The 16,501-nt window shown below is 47.6% G+C and overlaps 1 protein-coding gene across 3 annotated transcripts in view; it reads right to left on the bottom strand.

Moving 5' to 3' along the window:
• The window catches only part of ARRB1 (arrestin beta 1), a 123,514-nt gene that overhangs the window by 33,327 nt on the left and 73,686 nt on the right, over window positions 1-16,501 (bottom strand). For all 3 annotated transcript variants that reach the window (XM_077926825.1, XM_077926824.1, XM_077926823.1), the window contains exon 2: window positions 11,718-11,748. In XM_077926825.1, the coding sequence (XP_077782951.1) occupies window positions 11,718-11,748 (31 nt within the window). The remainder of the gene's footprint in view (window positions 1-11,717; window positions 11,749-16,501) is intronic.

Below are 16,501 nucleotides of genomic sequence, written 5' to 3'. Positions count from 1 at the left end.
CCCGCCCGCCTTCAGAAGAGGTCCAGGACCTCTTCTGAAGGCCGACGGGGGGCAAAAGTCTTTGCTCCCCCCTGCCTGCCTTCCCGGGGGCTTTTAAATCGCCCCGGGACAGCGGAGAAGTCCTCCGCTGTCCCGGGGTTTTTTAAAATGCTGGCAGGCGGCAGTGGAGGCTTCGCTGCCGCCCGCCAGCATTTTAAGATCGCTCCGGGACAGCGGAGAAGTCTCCGCTGTCCTGGGGTTTTTTAAAATGCTGGGGGTGGGAAGAAAAGCCCTTGTCCCCCCCCCCCCCAGCCTTCAGAAGAGGTCGGGGGACAGACTGTCCCCGGACCTGGTCTGAAGTCGGTTTCCATAGGAACGCATTGATTGATTTTCAATGCATTCCTATGGGAAACCGTGCATCGCAAGACGAAAAAACCGCAAGACGAAGAGACTTGCGGAACGAATTAATTTCGTCTTGCGAGGCACCACTGTATAGACTTCAAACCTGTTTCTGACGATATATCGATATATCACCCAGTCCTACTGGGGTCTGAACCTGGGACCCTCTGCCTGCAAACTGTTCCACCATTTACCCAAACCTCCAGTTCTCTGCTGGAGATTCCGAGGGTTGGATTTGGGGTCTCTTGTACGCCCAGCCTGCGCTCTGCCACTGACATTTGCTGGCAAGTTACTCCCAGAGTAAGGAGGGCTTTGCTAATAAAAATTGGGCAGGGGTGATCTCTGCTCTCTGTAAACTCTTCCTTGATCAGCTTCAAATTAAAACGACAAAAACAACAGCTTTGAAGCAAGGCAACCTAAGCTGAGCACTTCTTTGGCCGACAGATGGCTCCGAGAGGAGCTTACGGGAGAATTTGGATGATCTTCCCAACTGCTGTGCTGGACCATGTCTAGTTTTCACAGGCTGATCCATCTTACGAAGCATTAAAAAAAAAAAGATTTACAAGGCTTGTGGCGGAAAACCAGGCAGGCTTTGTTCAATTCCCGCTTTATAGCTGTCTGGCCCTAATCGCTCAGTTACCCGCCAGCAGTCAAAAGGGGCCTGTGTGCTCTTAGATCCACAAAATTGTAGAAGGGACCCAAAGGGTCATCCATCTCAACCCCATGGGATCACAGGAATCGGCAATGGAGGGGAAAGGTTTCTTGTAAACTTGGCAAAGATCAGCCTTCCTCAACCCGCTGCCCTCCAGGGCTCCAAAGCAGCTTTATCCAGGTTTTGCAAGCCTTTATGGCCACCAAGAGACTTAAGCTCCATGCCTGGAAGGATAAACACTGTTTATTACTCAACGGTCTGAAGACTTTCAATGCCTACAGTTCAACACTCTTTCTAGAAACCTCAGCTTCGCTCAGACCAGGGGACTGGTGGTCATGTCAGAGGGAGAAGAGGGAGCAGACAGGAAGGAGGAGAAGCTGAAGAGGCAACAGGGTTTAGTGAGCTGGGAGAGTCTCTGGCAGAGAGCAGTCCAGAATCAGAGGCAGAAGGGGAGGCTGGAGAAGAGGCGGGCAGAGAGGCAGCAAGGAATCTGGCTGGTGAGGAAGTCAGGCTTTCCCCCACTCTTGCTGCAACCAGCTCCCATCCCTGCTGGTTTCCCAGAACCAGAAGAGGTATGAAGAGGGAGGAGCAGAGAGAGAAAGGATGGCTGAAATATACTCGGAGTCGAGTGTGGATTTCATGCTCTTTATTCAGCTCATAGTGGTGAGGAGGAATGGAAGTTCCCCCAAAGTGTCTGCTTTATATACATTATTTACACAATGGGCCCCACATGATTGGCTAATTCTGGGATTCTCCTGTAGGCCAATCAGGTTGCGGATTCACTTCCACCTGGAGCTGGATTGGGTGGCTCCTGCGGACCAATCAGACTGCTGCATTCTGAATCCTATTGTTCTAGGACCAATCAGACTGCTGCATTTTGGATCCTATTCAACTCAGTACATAACAATGGCAGAGTCCTCACTGCCTCCTGCAGGAGAGAGTTACGCAGTTCCAACTATGTGCTGTGTGTAGAAGTCTTCTTCTCCAGTGGCATCGGCTGCCACCAGAAGCATCAACCTCACCAAGGCTGGGCGATAGGCGGTTTCCAGCATCGTGATATATCGGCAGCTAAGCATTGTGATATATTGATCTATGGCAACGTCTGAAATAAGGATGGAGCTATGTAGAGTCATTCGCTGGCTGCACAGTTCTCTCCACATTGTGATTTTCGCTGGTGCCTGCTCTTGTGATTCTCTGCCCCGCTGCAGGACGTAGGGAGAGCTGAGCCGGCTGAGCTAACAGGGGCTGCCGGAATCGAGAGACGCATTTTCTTTTTTTTCTAAACGATTTTTATTGGATTTACATATAATCACATTACGTAACATCGTAACCCTCTTGTTTTCTCTGTTTGGCTCGACTGAGCCCAATGACATCCCTCCCTCCCATCTGATGGTTTACAAAATTAAACTTTACATCTTTACATTTCGCTTCATTTCCTAGCCTTGTTATAGCATTACCTAAAATATTATATTACTCAACCTGAATAGGTAGCAATTTCACCTTACAGATCTGCAGAAAACCCTGCTAAGGATGTGAATTGCTTACAGTTGTCTTTCAAATATAATATAAATTTGTTCCAGTCCTTTTGGAATGCTTGGTCTCACTGCTTCCGGATTCTTTCCCCTAGTTTTGCCAGTTCTGCAAAGTCCATCATTTTCATCTGCCACTCTTCTTTTGTTGGTAACTCCTGTTGTTTCCATCTTTGGGCTAACAAAATTCTTGCTGCACTTGTTGCATATAAGAAGAATTTCTTATCTTGTCTCGGTATCTCTCTACCCACTATACCCAATTAAAAAGCTGATGGTTTTTTAAAACAACAGTGTTTTTAAACATTTTCTTTAACTCATTATATATCATTTCCCAGAAAGCTTTTACCTCTTTACATGTCCACCACATATGGTAAAAAGTACCTTCCTTTTCCTTGCATTTTCAACATTCATTTTTTGTTTTAAACATTTTGGCACATCATGATTTTTTCATAGCAGACACACATGCCACGATTCGCAATACATTGGCAGGTTCAAAATTATGAGGCGGGTTATCGTGATACACACTTCAAACCGGTTTTGGATGATATATTGATAGATTGTTGTTGTTGTTTAGTCGTTTAGACTCTTTGTGACCCCCTGGACCAGAGCACGCCAGGCACTCCTGTCTTCCACTGCCTCCCGCAGTTTGGTCAAACTCATGCTGGTAGCATCAAGAACACTGTCCAACCATATTGTCCTCTATCGTCCCCTTCTCCTTGTGCCCTCCATCTTTCCCAACATCAGGGTCTGTTCCAGGGAGTCTTCTCTTCTCATGAGGTGGCCAAAGGATTGGAGCCTCAGCTTCAGGATCTGTCCTTCCAGTGAGCACTCAGGGCTGATTTCCTTAAGAAGGGATAGATTTGATCTTCTTGCAGTCCATGGGACTCTCAAGAGTCTCCTCCAGCACCATAATTCAAAAGTATCAATTCTTCAGCAATCAGCCTTCTTTATGGTCCAGCTCTCACTTCCATACATCACTACTGGGAAAACCATGGCTTTAACTATACGGACCTTTGTCGGCAAGGTGAAGTCTCTGCTTTTTAAGATGCTGTCTAGGTTTGTCATCGCTTTTCTCCCAAGAAGCAGGCGTCTTTTAATTTCGTGACTGCTGTCACCATCTGCAGTGATCATGGAGCCCAAGAAAGTAAAATCTCTCACTGCTCTCACTCACTGATAGATTGCCCAGGCCTAAACCTCGCTAACGTTAGGACCAGACCTGATGCAGACCATCTTCCTGCTTAACCGGTACGTGAAACCCTCGGTTGTGGGGGTGTCTGCTGAGCGCAGAGTGCCCATGAGGCTGCCATAACAAGCCACCCCAGTGGAGAGGGAGGCAGTGCAGGATAGGGCCCTTCGGAAACAGCGACAGGCACTCCAGGAATTGCTGGTGCTCCTGGTGCAGAGGCAGTGAGTCATCCGCTCGATTCAAATTCAAATGCGGACCTTGCCTTCCTCCCTTCCAGCCTCCAGGAAGATCAGAGATAAGCAGTTCGTGGAAGGCCAGAGAGCTCCTCTCAAACCTTTATGCGCTGCCTGAACAAGACCACATTAAAGTGTTTAATCACAGGGGCAGCTACATCAGGCGCATCATTAAAAACAATTACGAGCCCAGCTCTCGAGTGGGAAGGGAGAGAGAAACAGGTGTGGGAAGGGAAAGCATCAGCAGGTACCCTCCACTCTCTTTTTTAAAAAATATACTTTTCAAGTTTATACATTTCACTAATTTTACAATCATTTTGACATTTCAAAACTTGGCTTCCTCCCCCCTCTTCCTGCGGTTCCTTAAATTTATTTTTAACATCTTCTGCAAGTCCAAACTGACTTAATTTGCTCATTTATTCATCGTCTTTAAATATAAACTCCTATGAAACTGCAGGTTATTACAATACTCCTGCTAATGTTCTTATCTGCTCACAGTTTATCTGTGAGTATTCAATAAACCATTTCCATTCTTTTATTAAAAAAAGGTTGTTATCTTGAATTTCTTATCCTTCCGGCAAGTTTCACCATTTCTGCATATTCCATAAGTTTTTGTATCCGTTCCTCCTTTGCTGGGACTTCTGCTTCTTTCCATTTTGGGGTGAGTAACATTCTTGCCGTTGTAGTAGCATATATGAATAAGTTTCTATACAGGTTAAGTAGTTGTGTCCCTGTAATTCCCAAAAGCTTCTGGGGTTTTTTTTTTTGGGGGGGGGGTTTAACAAAGGTTATTTTCAACATCCTTTTTGTTTCATTATATATCATTTCCCAGTAAGCTTTTACCTTAGCACAAGAACCACATATGAAGACCCTTGACTCTTAAGCCCAGCTGCGGGAAGCTGCCCTAGGATGAGTCAGGCCACTGGGCTGCCCAGCCCAGGACTGGCAAGAATGGAAAGGGACCCCCAAGGATCATCCAGTCCACTGCTCTTGCAATGCAGGAACCATAATAATAATAATAATAATAATAATAATAATAATAATTTTATTATTTTCACCCTGCCCATCTGGCTGGGTTTCCCCAGCAACTAAAGCATCCAAGCTCTTGTGAGATCTCGTGCTTGACCTCTGGGGGACCCTTCCAACTTGACGATTCTACAATCAGCCACCTAGCAGGGCTCTTTGCATTGCGCCTGCTCCCCTTATTCCCCCAGACTCTGTTTCCACCCCCCCCCCCTTTCCCCTCCACAAAAAAACCCTTCTCCGGGCTTTGGCATCAGACGTACGAAGCGCGATAGTCGTGCTTTTGCAAAGCCCCAGGAATTCCAGGCACAGCTGATTAGCTCCCTGACCCTGCAGTTCATCCAATTAGGTTATTGAATAAGCCTCCATCTCAATCACATTTCGAGGGCTTGGGCTCGGGAGGCGGCTGCATGACTCACCGTCGCCGGCAGCCGACATCTGGGAAGAAAACACTCCCGTTATCAAAAGAGTCGCCTGCCGACGAATCTGCCTCGGTGGCAGAGGGGTCCTTGCGAAGGACACCGGAGGTGGCTCAAAATCTCTTTGAAGGCTGAGCTGCAGCTGTAAATGCAGCTCAATGGCAACCTTGGAACGAGCTCCGCCAGTAAGGTCTGTCTGCTCCTGGAGAGGCCTGGGTCACCGGCGGTCAGCCCAGGTGGGCAGACACCTGCTTCTCTGTTCAGGAGAGGCGCCCAGGTGGGAATGGAAAAGTCAGCCGAGCCTACCTCACAGGGTGGTTGTGAAGGTGTCACTATCTTGCAGGAAGGATTTGAGTGCATACGAAAACATCATGTTTTTTGGGTTGGGGTGGGGTCAGTCTGGATGATGCCTGGAGTCCCTTCCAATGTTTGGGGTCCTGTGCCCAAGGAAGGTTGGAATCTAACAGAGGATGTTGCTGTGCTGGGCAGACATGTTTATTTGTAGGTCTTCTTCTTCTTGGGCAATCCCTCGTAACCGAGTAAGATTGTCTTCCATAAACAGGGTTTTAACAGTGAGTCCGTAAGTGACTGTGGAGGCCAATTCCAGACCGACACATCCTTCCACAGTGGGGACATTGGTTTCTGGGCAGGAGTTGATCACAGTGAGGGTTTGCCAAGCGTGCCTTCCTCTTGGCACGCTTCTCCCTTGCGTCCTGAGTTCAAGCGTCTCCAAAGCCCATGACACCTTTGGTAAAGGCTGTTCTCCAACTGGAGAGCTCACAGCGAGGCCAGTGTTTCCCATTTGCCGGTGTTTAAACCACATTTTTAAAGATTTCCCTTGAGAGCATCTTTGAACCTCTTTCGTTGACCACTGGTATTATGCTTTCCATTTATCTGAAGAAGTGTGCATGCATACAAAAGCTTATACCGAGAACAAACTTAGTTGGTCTCTAGGGTGTTACTGGACATTTTAAAAACATTTTTATTTTTTCCATTTCTAAGTTCAGAATAGAGTAGTTGCTTTGGAAGACGATAATCAGGCATATGCACAACATTTGCAGGACAATGGCCTTCGCTGTCCACTTCGGTGTCCTCAACAGCATCCCCAAAGAATAAGCTGGGTTGCAAGAGCTCTTACTAAGCCAGAGTGCCCTTCAGGCGAATGGCTGGGCCTTTCCTCCAGCCCCCTCACCTATCTGCTGGGTAGGAGACCGAGAGCGAGAGAGTTGTGCTTGAGCTGAGCTGAAAGCCGGCTGGGAGATGGAGACACCGAGACCTGCTTGCTCTGGGCTGGATCCACAACGGTGGCAAATGGAGAAGCAAGATCTGTTGGGGTATCAATGCTCTGAGTCACTCCATCTTATGCTCGTGTTATATATATATGTGTGCAAATACAGTCATACCTCGGGTTATAGACGCTTCAGGTTGCGTTTTTTTGGGTTACATACCCGCTGAAACCTGGAGGTACCGGAACAGGTTACTTCTGGGTTTCAGCAGTCACGCATGTGCAGAAGCGCTCAATCACGCTTTGCGCATGTACAGAAGTGCCAAATCGCAACCCACGCATGCGCAAACGCAGCGCTGCGGGTTGCGAATGCTGCGGGTTGTGAATGTGCCTCCCGCACGGATCACGTTCGCAACCTGAGCGTCCACTGCATACCAGATACAGTGGTACCTCGGTTTAAGAAGAGTCCTGTTTACAATTGATTCGGTTTATGAACTCTGCAAAACCAGAAGTAGTATCCAGGTTTGCGAATTTTACTTCGGTCTAAGAATGGAAGCAGGTGGCGCTGTGGGTAAAAGCCTCAGCGCCTAGGGCTTGCCGATCGAAAGGTCGGCGGTTCGAATCCCTGCGGCAGGGTGCGCTCCCGTTGTTCGGTCCCAGCGCCTGCCAACCTAGCAGTTCGAAAGCACCCCCGGGTGCAAGTAGATAAATAGGGACCGCTTACAAGCGGGAAGGTAAACGGCGTTTCCGTGTGTGGCTCTGGCTCGCCAGAGCAGCGATGTCACGCTGGCCATGTGACCCGGAAGTGTCTCTGGACAGCGCTGGCCCCCGGCCTCTTGAGTGAGATGGGCGCACAACCCTAGAGTCTGGCAAGACTGGCCCGTACGGGCAGGGGTACCTTTACCTTTACTAAGAATGGAAGGGCACTGGCAGTGGGAGGCCTCATTAGGGAAAGCGCGCTGCGGTTTAAGAACGGACTTCTGGAACGGATTAAGTTCGTAAACCGAGGTACCACTGTATTCTAAAGACACCGCCGTCTCATCTGACCTTCATTCCAAGGAAAGTGAAGCCTTGGACTCCCTCTCAGACATTGCGGTGTCGTGCAACAGCTAGTTTAACGCAACTGAAGTGGGTCGAAGTGCTCTGCCACACGGCACAACAAATCTGCTTCAAAAAGCAAAACAGCTGGACGTTTTGCGGTTTGGAAAAGCGAGACGCCAACCAATGACTCATGGGGAGATGTGTAAACATGCCACAAGCAAATCAAGATGGAGGGCAGGAGGCGCGCTCAGAGTTGTATAAGCACCCCACAAACAAATCGCAACAAATGTCAACACCAGATGTAACACAACATCCTGGAAAGCTTTGTGCAGGCAAATGAGGATGAAAGCTCACTAAATAGGTCATCTGGAGAGCCCATCAAAAACTGCCTTTTCCTTGCCTGGAAAGGAGTTGGGGACCCAGGCATCCTGACACCCTCCCACTGCTGTTGCACCCCATTACCACCCCCTGAGGCTGGCTGCCCCAATTCCAGCATGTCCCTCTTTGTTCCATGCAGACCTATTGTTTATCAAAGGGAAATATCCACAGAGCCAAAGCTCTCTGAAACAATGTCCTCCACCCACCACCACCTCGCCCTTGTGATGCTCCAGGACTGAACCTGGGACCCTCTGAACGCTGCTCTACCACTGAACTACGGTCCGCCCAATACTCAGAATGCCTTTTGAGAAAGCTCTGGGTGTTTGCCTGTTTTATTCCTCTTGATCTGAATTTGCAGAAACAGAGTTTCCTAGTTCGCAAAAGGTGTGGGGTTCAGCCCCGCTATCCACCCACCCCACAGCAAGTAAGAGTCCTGCTTTGGAGAAACTCATGTCCCATGGAAAAAGGGGGGGGGGAATAGTATTCAAAATGCAACGAAGCAATTTTGGAGTCAGCTCAGAGGCAAGCCCCACAGCCAAGTCAGAAAGAGTCTTCAGCCACCCAGCCGAGTCTTTCATTTTCATTGCCCAAACTGAATAATGAAAATGATAATGATAATGATAATAATAATAATAATAATAATAATAATAATAATAATAATTTATTTATTTATACCCCAGCCATCTGGCTGGGTTTCCCAAGCCACTCTGGGCAGCTTCCAAGACAATATTAAAATACAATAGTCTATTAAACATTAAAAGCTTCCCTAAACAGGGCTGCCTTCAGATGTCTTCTAAAAGTCTGGTAGTTGTTGTTCTCTTTGACATCTGGTGGGAGGGCGTTCCACAGGGCGGGCGCCACCACCGAGAAGGCCCTCTGCCTGGTTCCCTGTAACTTGGCTTCTTGCAGCGAGGGAACCGCCAGAAGGCCCTCGGAGCTGGACCTCAGTGTCCGGGCAGAACGATGGGGGTGGAGACGCTCCTTCACGTATACTGGACCGAGGCCATTTAGGGCTTTCAAGGTCAGCACCAACACTTTGAATTGTGATCAGAAACGTACTGGGAGCCAGTGTAGGTCTTTCAGGACCGGTGTTATGAGGTCTCAGTGGCCGCTCCCAGTCCCCAGTCTAGCTGCCGCATTCTGGATTACCGTATTTTTTGCTCTATGACTCACTTTTTCCCTCCTAAAAAGTAAGGGGAAATGTGTGTGCGTCTTATGGAGTGAATGCAGGCTGCGCAGCTATCCCAGAAGCCAGAACAGCAAGAGGGATTGCTGCTTTCACTGCACAGTGATCCCTCTTGCTGTTCTGGCTTCTGAGATTCAGAATATTTTTTTTCTTGTTTTCCTCCTTCAAAAACTAGGTGCGTCTTGTGGTCTGGTGCATCTTAGAGAGTGAAAAATACGGTAATTGCAGTTTTCGAGTCACATTCAAAGGTAGCCCCACATAGAGCACATTGCAGTAGTCCAAGTGGGAGATAACCAGCACATGCACCATTCTGGTGAGACATTTTGTGGGCAGGGAGGGTCTCATCTTGCGTACCAGATGGAGCTGATAAACAGCTGCCATGGACACAGAATTGATCTGCTCCTCCATGGACAGCTGTGAGTCCAAAATGACTCCCAGGCTGTGCACCTGGTCCTTCAGGGACACAGTTACCCCATTCAGGACCAGTGAGTCCTCCACACCCGCCCGCCTCCTGTACTTCTGTCTTGTCAGGATTCAACCTCAATCTGTTAGCTGCCATCCATCCTCCAACCGCCTCCAGACACTCACACAGTTAAAAGCCATCTCTCCCAGTCTTGCACAGTCAGTATAATGCAAGCCCTCCAGGCCTGGGGACTGTCTCCCCGCTTCCAGCCAATCCGATCCGGCATCCTCCTTCTCCTCTTATAAGAGCACTGAGTGATGTGTATCAGGGTCAGGCAGAGGCAGCACAGGTGAGCTCGCCTAGCAACAAGATGCTGGTTTGCAGGAGGCTGTTGTTGCCTTGGATGAAAAGCACTTAGCCTGCTGGCAAGGTGAAGGACGGCCCAAATGGTGAATGCTGGCATTCTGAACAAGCTTGCCAGTATACTCACTATTATTATTATAATTATAATTATTTATTAAATCCATTAGTTGCTTTTTTTTCTTGCTACAGTGATGCAAAGAATCACAGAACTGTAGAGCTGCAAGGGGCCCCCCGAGGGTCATCCAGACCAGCCACCTACGATGCAGAGATCGCAGCTAAAGCACCCATGACAGGTGGCCGCCCAACCTCTGCTTTAAAGTCCCCCAAGGAAAGGGAGCCCACAACCTCCCAAGTGAGTCGAAGCTCTTGCACCCAGGGAGTTATTCCTAACGTTTAGTCGGGGTCTCCTTTTTTGACATTCATTTATTATATTAAATTTATGGATGGTCACAAGATCTCAGGGTGGTTCGCAGAATAATCAAAGCTGCACATAACTCTTATTTATTGACTTGAGAAAGCTTACAGTCAAAAACAAACAACTAAAAAGATATATTTATGTGAAGGGGCTGGAGCAAGTATCCACCACAGCTTCTCTTCTCTTCTATTCTATTCTATTCCGGTTTTCTCAGTAGTGATGTATGGAAGTGAGAGCTGGAGCATAAAGAAGGCTGATCGCCGAAGAATTGATGCTTTTGAATTCTGGTGCTGGAGGAGACTCTTGAGAGTCCCATGGACTGCAAGAGGATCAAACCTCTCCATTCTGAAGGAAATCAGCCCTGAGTGCTCACTGGAAGGACAGATCGTGAAGCTGAGGCTCCAAGACTTTGGCCACCTCATGAGAAGAGAAGACTCCCTGGAAAAGACCCTGATGTTGGGAAAGATGGAGGGCACAAGGAGAAGGGGACGACAGAGGACGAGATGGTGGGACAGTGTTCTTGAAGCTACCAGCATGAGTCTGACCAAACTGTGGGAGGCAGTGGAAGACAGGAGTGCCTGGCGTGCTCTGGTCCAGGGGGTCACGAAGAGTCGGACATGACTAAACAACTAAACAAATGTACAAGGCGGCTTGAAAGATGGGGAAACAGCAAAATATTATTCCTGCATTGCAGGGGGTTGGAGTAGAGGGCCAACTCTATGATTCTGTGATTCTATAAAATATACAACAAAGATTGCACACCCCATAAGAATCCGATCCAATGCAAATAAGTCATAATAAAACTTGTATCAAATAAAGAAATAGTCAACAATCCATCTAGAATATGCAAAGCTTGTGTACACCTGCTGTGCCTTGTCTTGATGACGGGACGCACTCATTGATGCCTTAAAGCTTTTAAAGGTAAAGGTAAAGGTACCCCTGCCCGTACGGGCCAGTCTTGCCAGACTCTAGGGTTGTGCACTCATCTCACTCTATAGGCCGGGAGCCAGCGCTGTCCGGAGACACTTCCGGGTCACGTGGCCAGCGTGACAAAGCTGCATCTGGCGAGCCAGCGCAGCACACGGAACGCTGTTTACCTTCCCGCTTAAAGCTTTTAGCAGAAGGCTTTATTCCGAGTCCGAGTCCTGATTCCAGAGGGAGGGAGGATGCAAGTTCCCCATTCCCAGAAATAAAATAACGAGAACAAAATCCCATTTGCCCCCTCCTTCTCTCCCACTTCCCCAAATGAAAGAAACCCAAAGAACTGGCGAAGAAGTTCAGCTTACCTTCCCATTGGGACTGGCTTTCTTGAACACCCTGAAAAACAAGAGGGGAAGGAAAAGGTGAGTGAGGGGGAATGAGAAAGACCTTCAGCACATAGGAACTAATGTGCAATTATAGACTTGGAAGGGACCCCGAGGGTCATCTAGTCCAACCCCCTACAATGATGGAATCTCAGCTAAAGCAGCCATGGCAGGTGGCCATCCAACCTCTGCTTAAAAACCTCCAAGGAAGGAGAGTCCACCCCTTTCCACTGTCGAACAGCTCTCACCATTCTTCTTGTTTAATTGGAATCTCTTTTCCTGTAACTTGAAGCCATGGGTTCGAGTCCGGACCAGGAGAAAACAAACTTGTTCCCTCTTCCATGTGACAACTCTTGAGATATTAGAAGATGGCTATCATATCTCCTCTGAGTCTATTCTTTCTCAGGCTAAACATACCTGTCTCCTTCAACTGTTCCTCATAAGGTTTGGATTCCAGTCCCTTGATAATCTTAGTTGCGCTCCTCTGCACCTCTTCCAGCTTATCAACATCCTTCCTAAATTGTGGTGCCCAGAACTGGACACAGTATTCCAGGTGTGGTCTGACCAAGGCAGCACAGAATTGCTCCATGACTTCCCTTGACCTGGGCACACTATACTTCTGTCCATGCAGCCCATAATAGAATTAGCCTTTTTTGCTGCTGCATCACACTGCTGACTCACGTTAAGCTTGTGCACCATCAAGAACTCTATATTCTGTTCACAAATCCCAATAATGCACAGAGAAGTCCCTGACTGGGTAATGTGCCTGAACTTTTACTCTATCGTTTGCTTGTTTGTCCAGTTGATGAGGACATAAGAACAGCTTTGTTCAAAGATTTAAAACTCTCAGCCGACACATATACTGGATAATTAAATGTTTAGGAAGTTGAGGTAGTTCTCACCTGTTTTAGTATTTCAACTTTTCTAAGTTTTAAAGTATGGCTGCAAAAGTTTTCCTGGTGTTATTGTTGAAACTTCATGTGAACTGCTTATATATATATAAAAAGATCAAGCCGTATAAATTTTCTGAAATAAATAACTGATCAACTTTCTATTAGGTCCCCTTAACATTTCTGAGCAGGCAGCCCATTTTGCCATTACAGCGGCAATTCTGAGAAAGGTTTGCATGGATGATAAGTGGAGCTCAATTTTATTGGACAGAAAGCCTGGTCTAAATAATTATCTCGTACCTACGGGACCGCCTCTCCTGGTATGCCCCGCGGAGGATCTTAAGGTCCACAAATAAGAACACTTTGGAGGTCCCAAGCCACAAGGTGGTTAGATTGGTCTCAGCTAGGGCCAGGGCCTTTTCAGTACTGGCCCCAACTTGGTGGAACACTCTGTCACAAAAGCTTAGGGCCCTGCGGGACTTGACATCTTTCTGCAGGGCCTGCAAGACGGAGCTGTTCCGCCTGGCCTTTGGTTTGGACTCAGTCTGACCCTTATGCTGCCCTTCCCTTATGGTTTTGATTTATGGGCTACTACGAAAATGAGGCTGCATTTTAAACTGTATTTTAACCCATATTTTAATTAATTGTTTTTTCTTTTTCTTTTACATTTTATTGTAATTTTATTGGTGTTAGCTGCCCCCTGAGCCTGGTTCTGGCTGGGGAGGGCGGGGTATAAATAAAAATGTATTACTGGCATTATCATTATTAACATTATTATCTCAACTTTTGCAGTGTACAGTGGTAGCTTGGGATGCGAACGGAATGTAAGACGCGACAGCGTGTCTGCACGTTTCGCCACTTCCGCGCATGCGTGTGACATCATTTTGAATGTCTGCGCATGCACGAGCGGCGAAACCCGGAAGTAACATGCTCCGTTAGTTCTGGGTCGCCGCGGAGCACAACCCAAAAATACTTATCCTGAAGCATATTTATCCCAAGGTACAGTGGTGCCTCGCAAGACGAAATTAATTCGTTCCGCGAGTTTTGTCGTCTTGCGATTTTTTCCGTCTTGCGAAGCACGGTGTCGGGAAAGTTTGGAAAAGCTTCAAAAATCACCAAAGTCTTCAAAAACCTCAAAAAAGGCTACCACACCGCGTTCTGTGAGTTGCTCCTCGAAGTCAAGTCGCAACTGTATTAACGGTGTTAAGAAAAAGGAAACAAACTTGCAAGACGTTTCCGTCTTGCGAAGGAAGCCCATAGGGAAAATCGCCTTGCGAAGCAGCTCAAAAAACCAAAAACCCTTTCGTCTTGAGAGTTTTTTGTCTTGCGAGGCATTCGTCTTGCGAGGTACCACTGTATGACTGTATTTTATCTTGTTTTTATATATATCTTGCTTTGCAGCTGTTTCGGCTACACAAATAAAGAAAAATGAATAATAGGAGGAGTCAGGCGCACAGAATCCCCTGACCTGCCGCAGCCTCTTCATTCAGCTCAATGGAGGGACCCAATCCACCCCTCGCTTTGAGAGAAGTCGACCAGGGCTGTGGCAGGCACACCGTCCCTCAGAGAACCCGGAGAGCTACAACTGGAGCAACTGATTTCTTAAGTTGTACATTTTTAGAAACAACAACACCTGAGCCCATTTTGACTCCAATACAGATACAGACACTGTGTGATTTCTGCACTGCAGGGGGTTGGACTAGATGACCGCTGTGATCCCCTCCCAACTCTTCGATTCTACGATTCTACGACATCCCTGACTGCAGTAATGAGAGTGGTAATGAGAGAGTCAAACTGAGATTTCCATCGTTAAGTGACAAGCTTTGCCGAGCAGGCAAATGAACAAGCTGGTGGCAATCTAGTTTGTCCTCGTTATTGCTGCGCGGTAAATGACAGCCGGGGATTTCCCTCTGGGGTTTTCCATTCCTTCGTTGCCATCAGAAAATCTAAACCTGCGCAAGCCAGACGCCGCCACTGCCACCAACCCTAACCTGGCGATTCAGAACAAAAAAATATTCCTTCCAGTAGCACCTTAAAGACCAACTAAGTTAGTTCTTGGTATGAGCTTTCGTGTGCATGCACACTTCTTCAGATACACACGATGTGCATGCACACGAAAGCTCATACCAAGAACTAACTTAGTTGGTCTTTAAGGTGCTACTGGAAGGAATATTTTTTTGTTTTGACTATGGCAGACCAACACGGCTACCTATCTGTAACTGGCGATTCAGGACTGAGAAAAGGAAGAAGTGCCCTTCTTCATGCAGCGCACAGTCTAATAATAATAGTAATAATAATAATAATAATATTTTATTATTCATATCCCTCCCATCTGGCTGGGTTTCCCCAGCCACTCTGGGCAGCTCCCAATCGAGTGTTAAAAGCAATACAGCATTAAATATTAAAAACTTCCCTAAACAGGGCTGCCTTCAGGATTTAAAGGATTTCACTTCCTTCTGCAGGGCCTGTAAGACAGAGCTATTCCGCCTGGCTTTCAATTTGAACTTAGCCTGATCTTTTATTCTCCTTCCTTCCCTTCCCTTTTTATGAAGATTCCCCACTATGGGATCCCACAGCTAATTCTCCCCTGGTCTCCTCGCTGGCCCAAATAGGACTAATTTAGCCAGCTAGCCCTGGGGATCATCGAATGTTTATTGGATGGATTTCCCCCCTAAATTGATTTTTGAATTCTGAATTTATTGTTATCCACGTTTTATACTGTATTTTATGCTGTTTTTTTGTTGTTGTTGCATCAATTAAGTGTTTTAAATTTGTTGTTAGGCGCCCTGAGCCCGGTTTTCTGAACCAGGAAGGGCGGGGTATAAATAAAACATTTATTTATTTATTTATTTATTTATTTATTTATTTATTTAACTAACTAACTAACTAACTAACTAACTAACTAACTAACTAACTAACTAACTATGGAACTCCCTGCCACAGGACAGGAGGCAGAGACGGCCAGCAACATGGATGTTTTTGACAGAGGAGGAGGAGACAAATCCATGGAGGAGGAGAGGGCTTTCAGTGGCTACTAGCCAGGATGGCCACGCTCCATGGCAGGAGGGGAGAGTTGCTCTCGTGCTAAGATCCTGCTTGTGGGCATCTGGGTGGCCACAGTGAGGATGATGGACTAGATTGGCCCTAGGCCTGATCCAGCAGGTTCTTCTTACGTTCCTCTTGGAACTGCACTTCCTTTTGGCCCAGGCCTGCCTCTGGAACAGGGTTCGAAATTAGCCAGGCGCCAGGCACATTTTGCAACCGGCTTTCGGCCACTTGCGACCAAGTGAAGATGCCCGGGCATCAGGCTGGTGCCTTATATCTCTACCTACGGATCCTTGGAGCCGCTGGGAGAGATCATCAGGGGGTTTGGGCTGGGTGTTCATTAGTATGCAGTTGATACCCAGCTCTACCTCTCCTTTAAATCAGAACCAGTGAAGGCAGTGAAGGTCCTGTGTGAGTGTCTGGAGGCGGTTGGAGGATGGATGGCGGCTAACAGATTGACGTTGAATCCTGACAAGACAGAAGAACTGTCCTTGGGGGACAGGGGGCGGGCTGGTGTGGGGGACTCCCTGGTCCTGAACGGGGTAACTGTGTCCCTGAAGGACCAGGTGCACAGCCTGGGAGTCATTTTGGACTCACAGCTGTCCATGGAGGTGCAGGTCAATTCTGTGTGCAGGGCAGCTGTTTACCAGCTCCATCTGGTATGCAAGATGAGACCCTGCCTGTCTCACCAGAGCGGTTTAGTCCTGCTGGCCACATGACCCGGAAAACTGCCTGTGGACAAACAATGGCTCCCTCGGCCTGAAAGCGAGATGAGCGCTGCAACCCCATAGTCGCCTTTGTCTGGACTTAACCGTCCAGGGGTCCTTTACC

This window comes from Podarcis muralis, chromosome 4 (assembly GCF_964188315.1).
Source record: "Podarcis muralis chromosome 4, rPodMur119.hap1.1, whole genome shotgun sequence".
Taxonomy (NCBI): domain Eukaryota; kingdom Metazoa; phylum Chordata; class Lepidosauria; order Squamata; family Lacertidae; genus Podarcis; species Podarcis muralis.
This window is presented reverse-complemented; position numbering and strand designations above follow the sequence as displayed.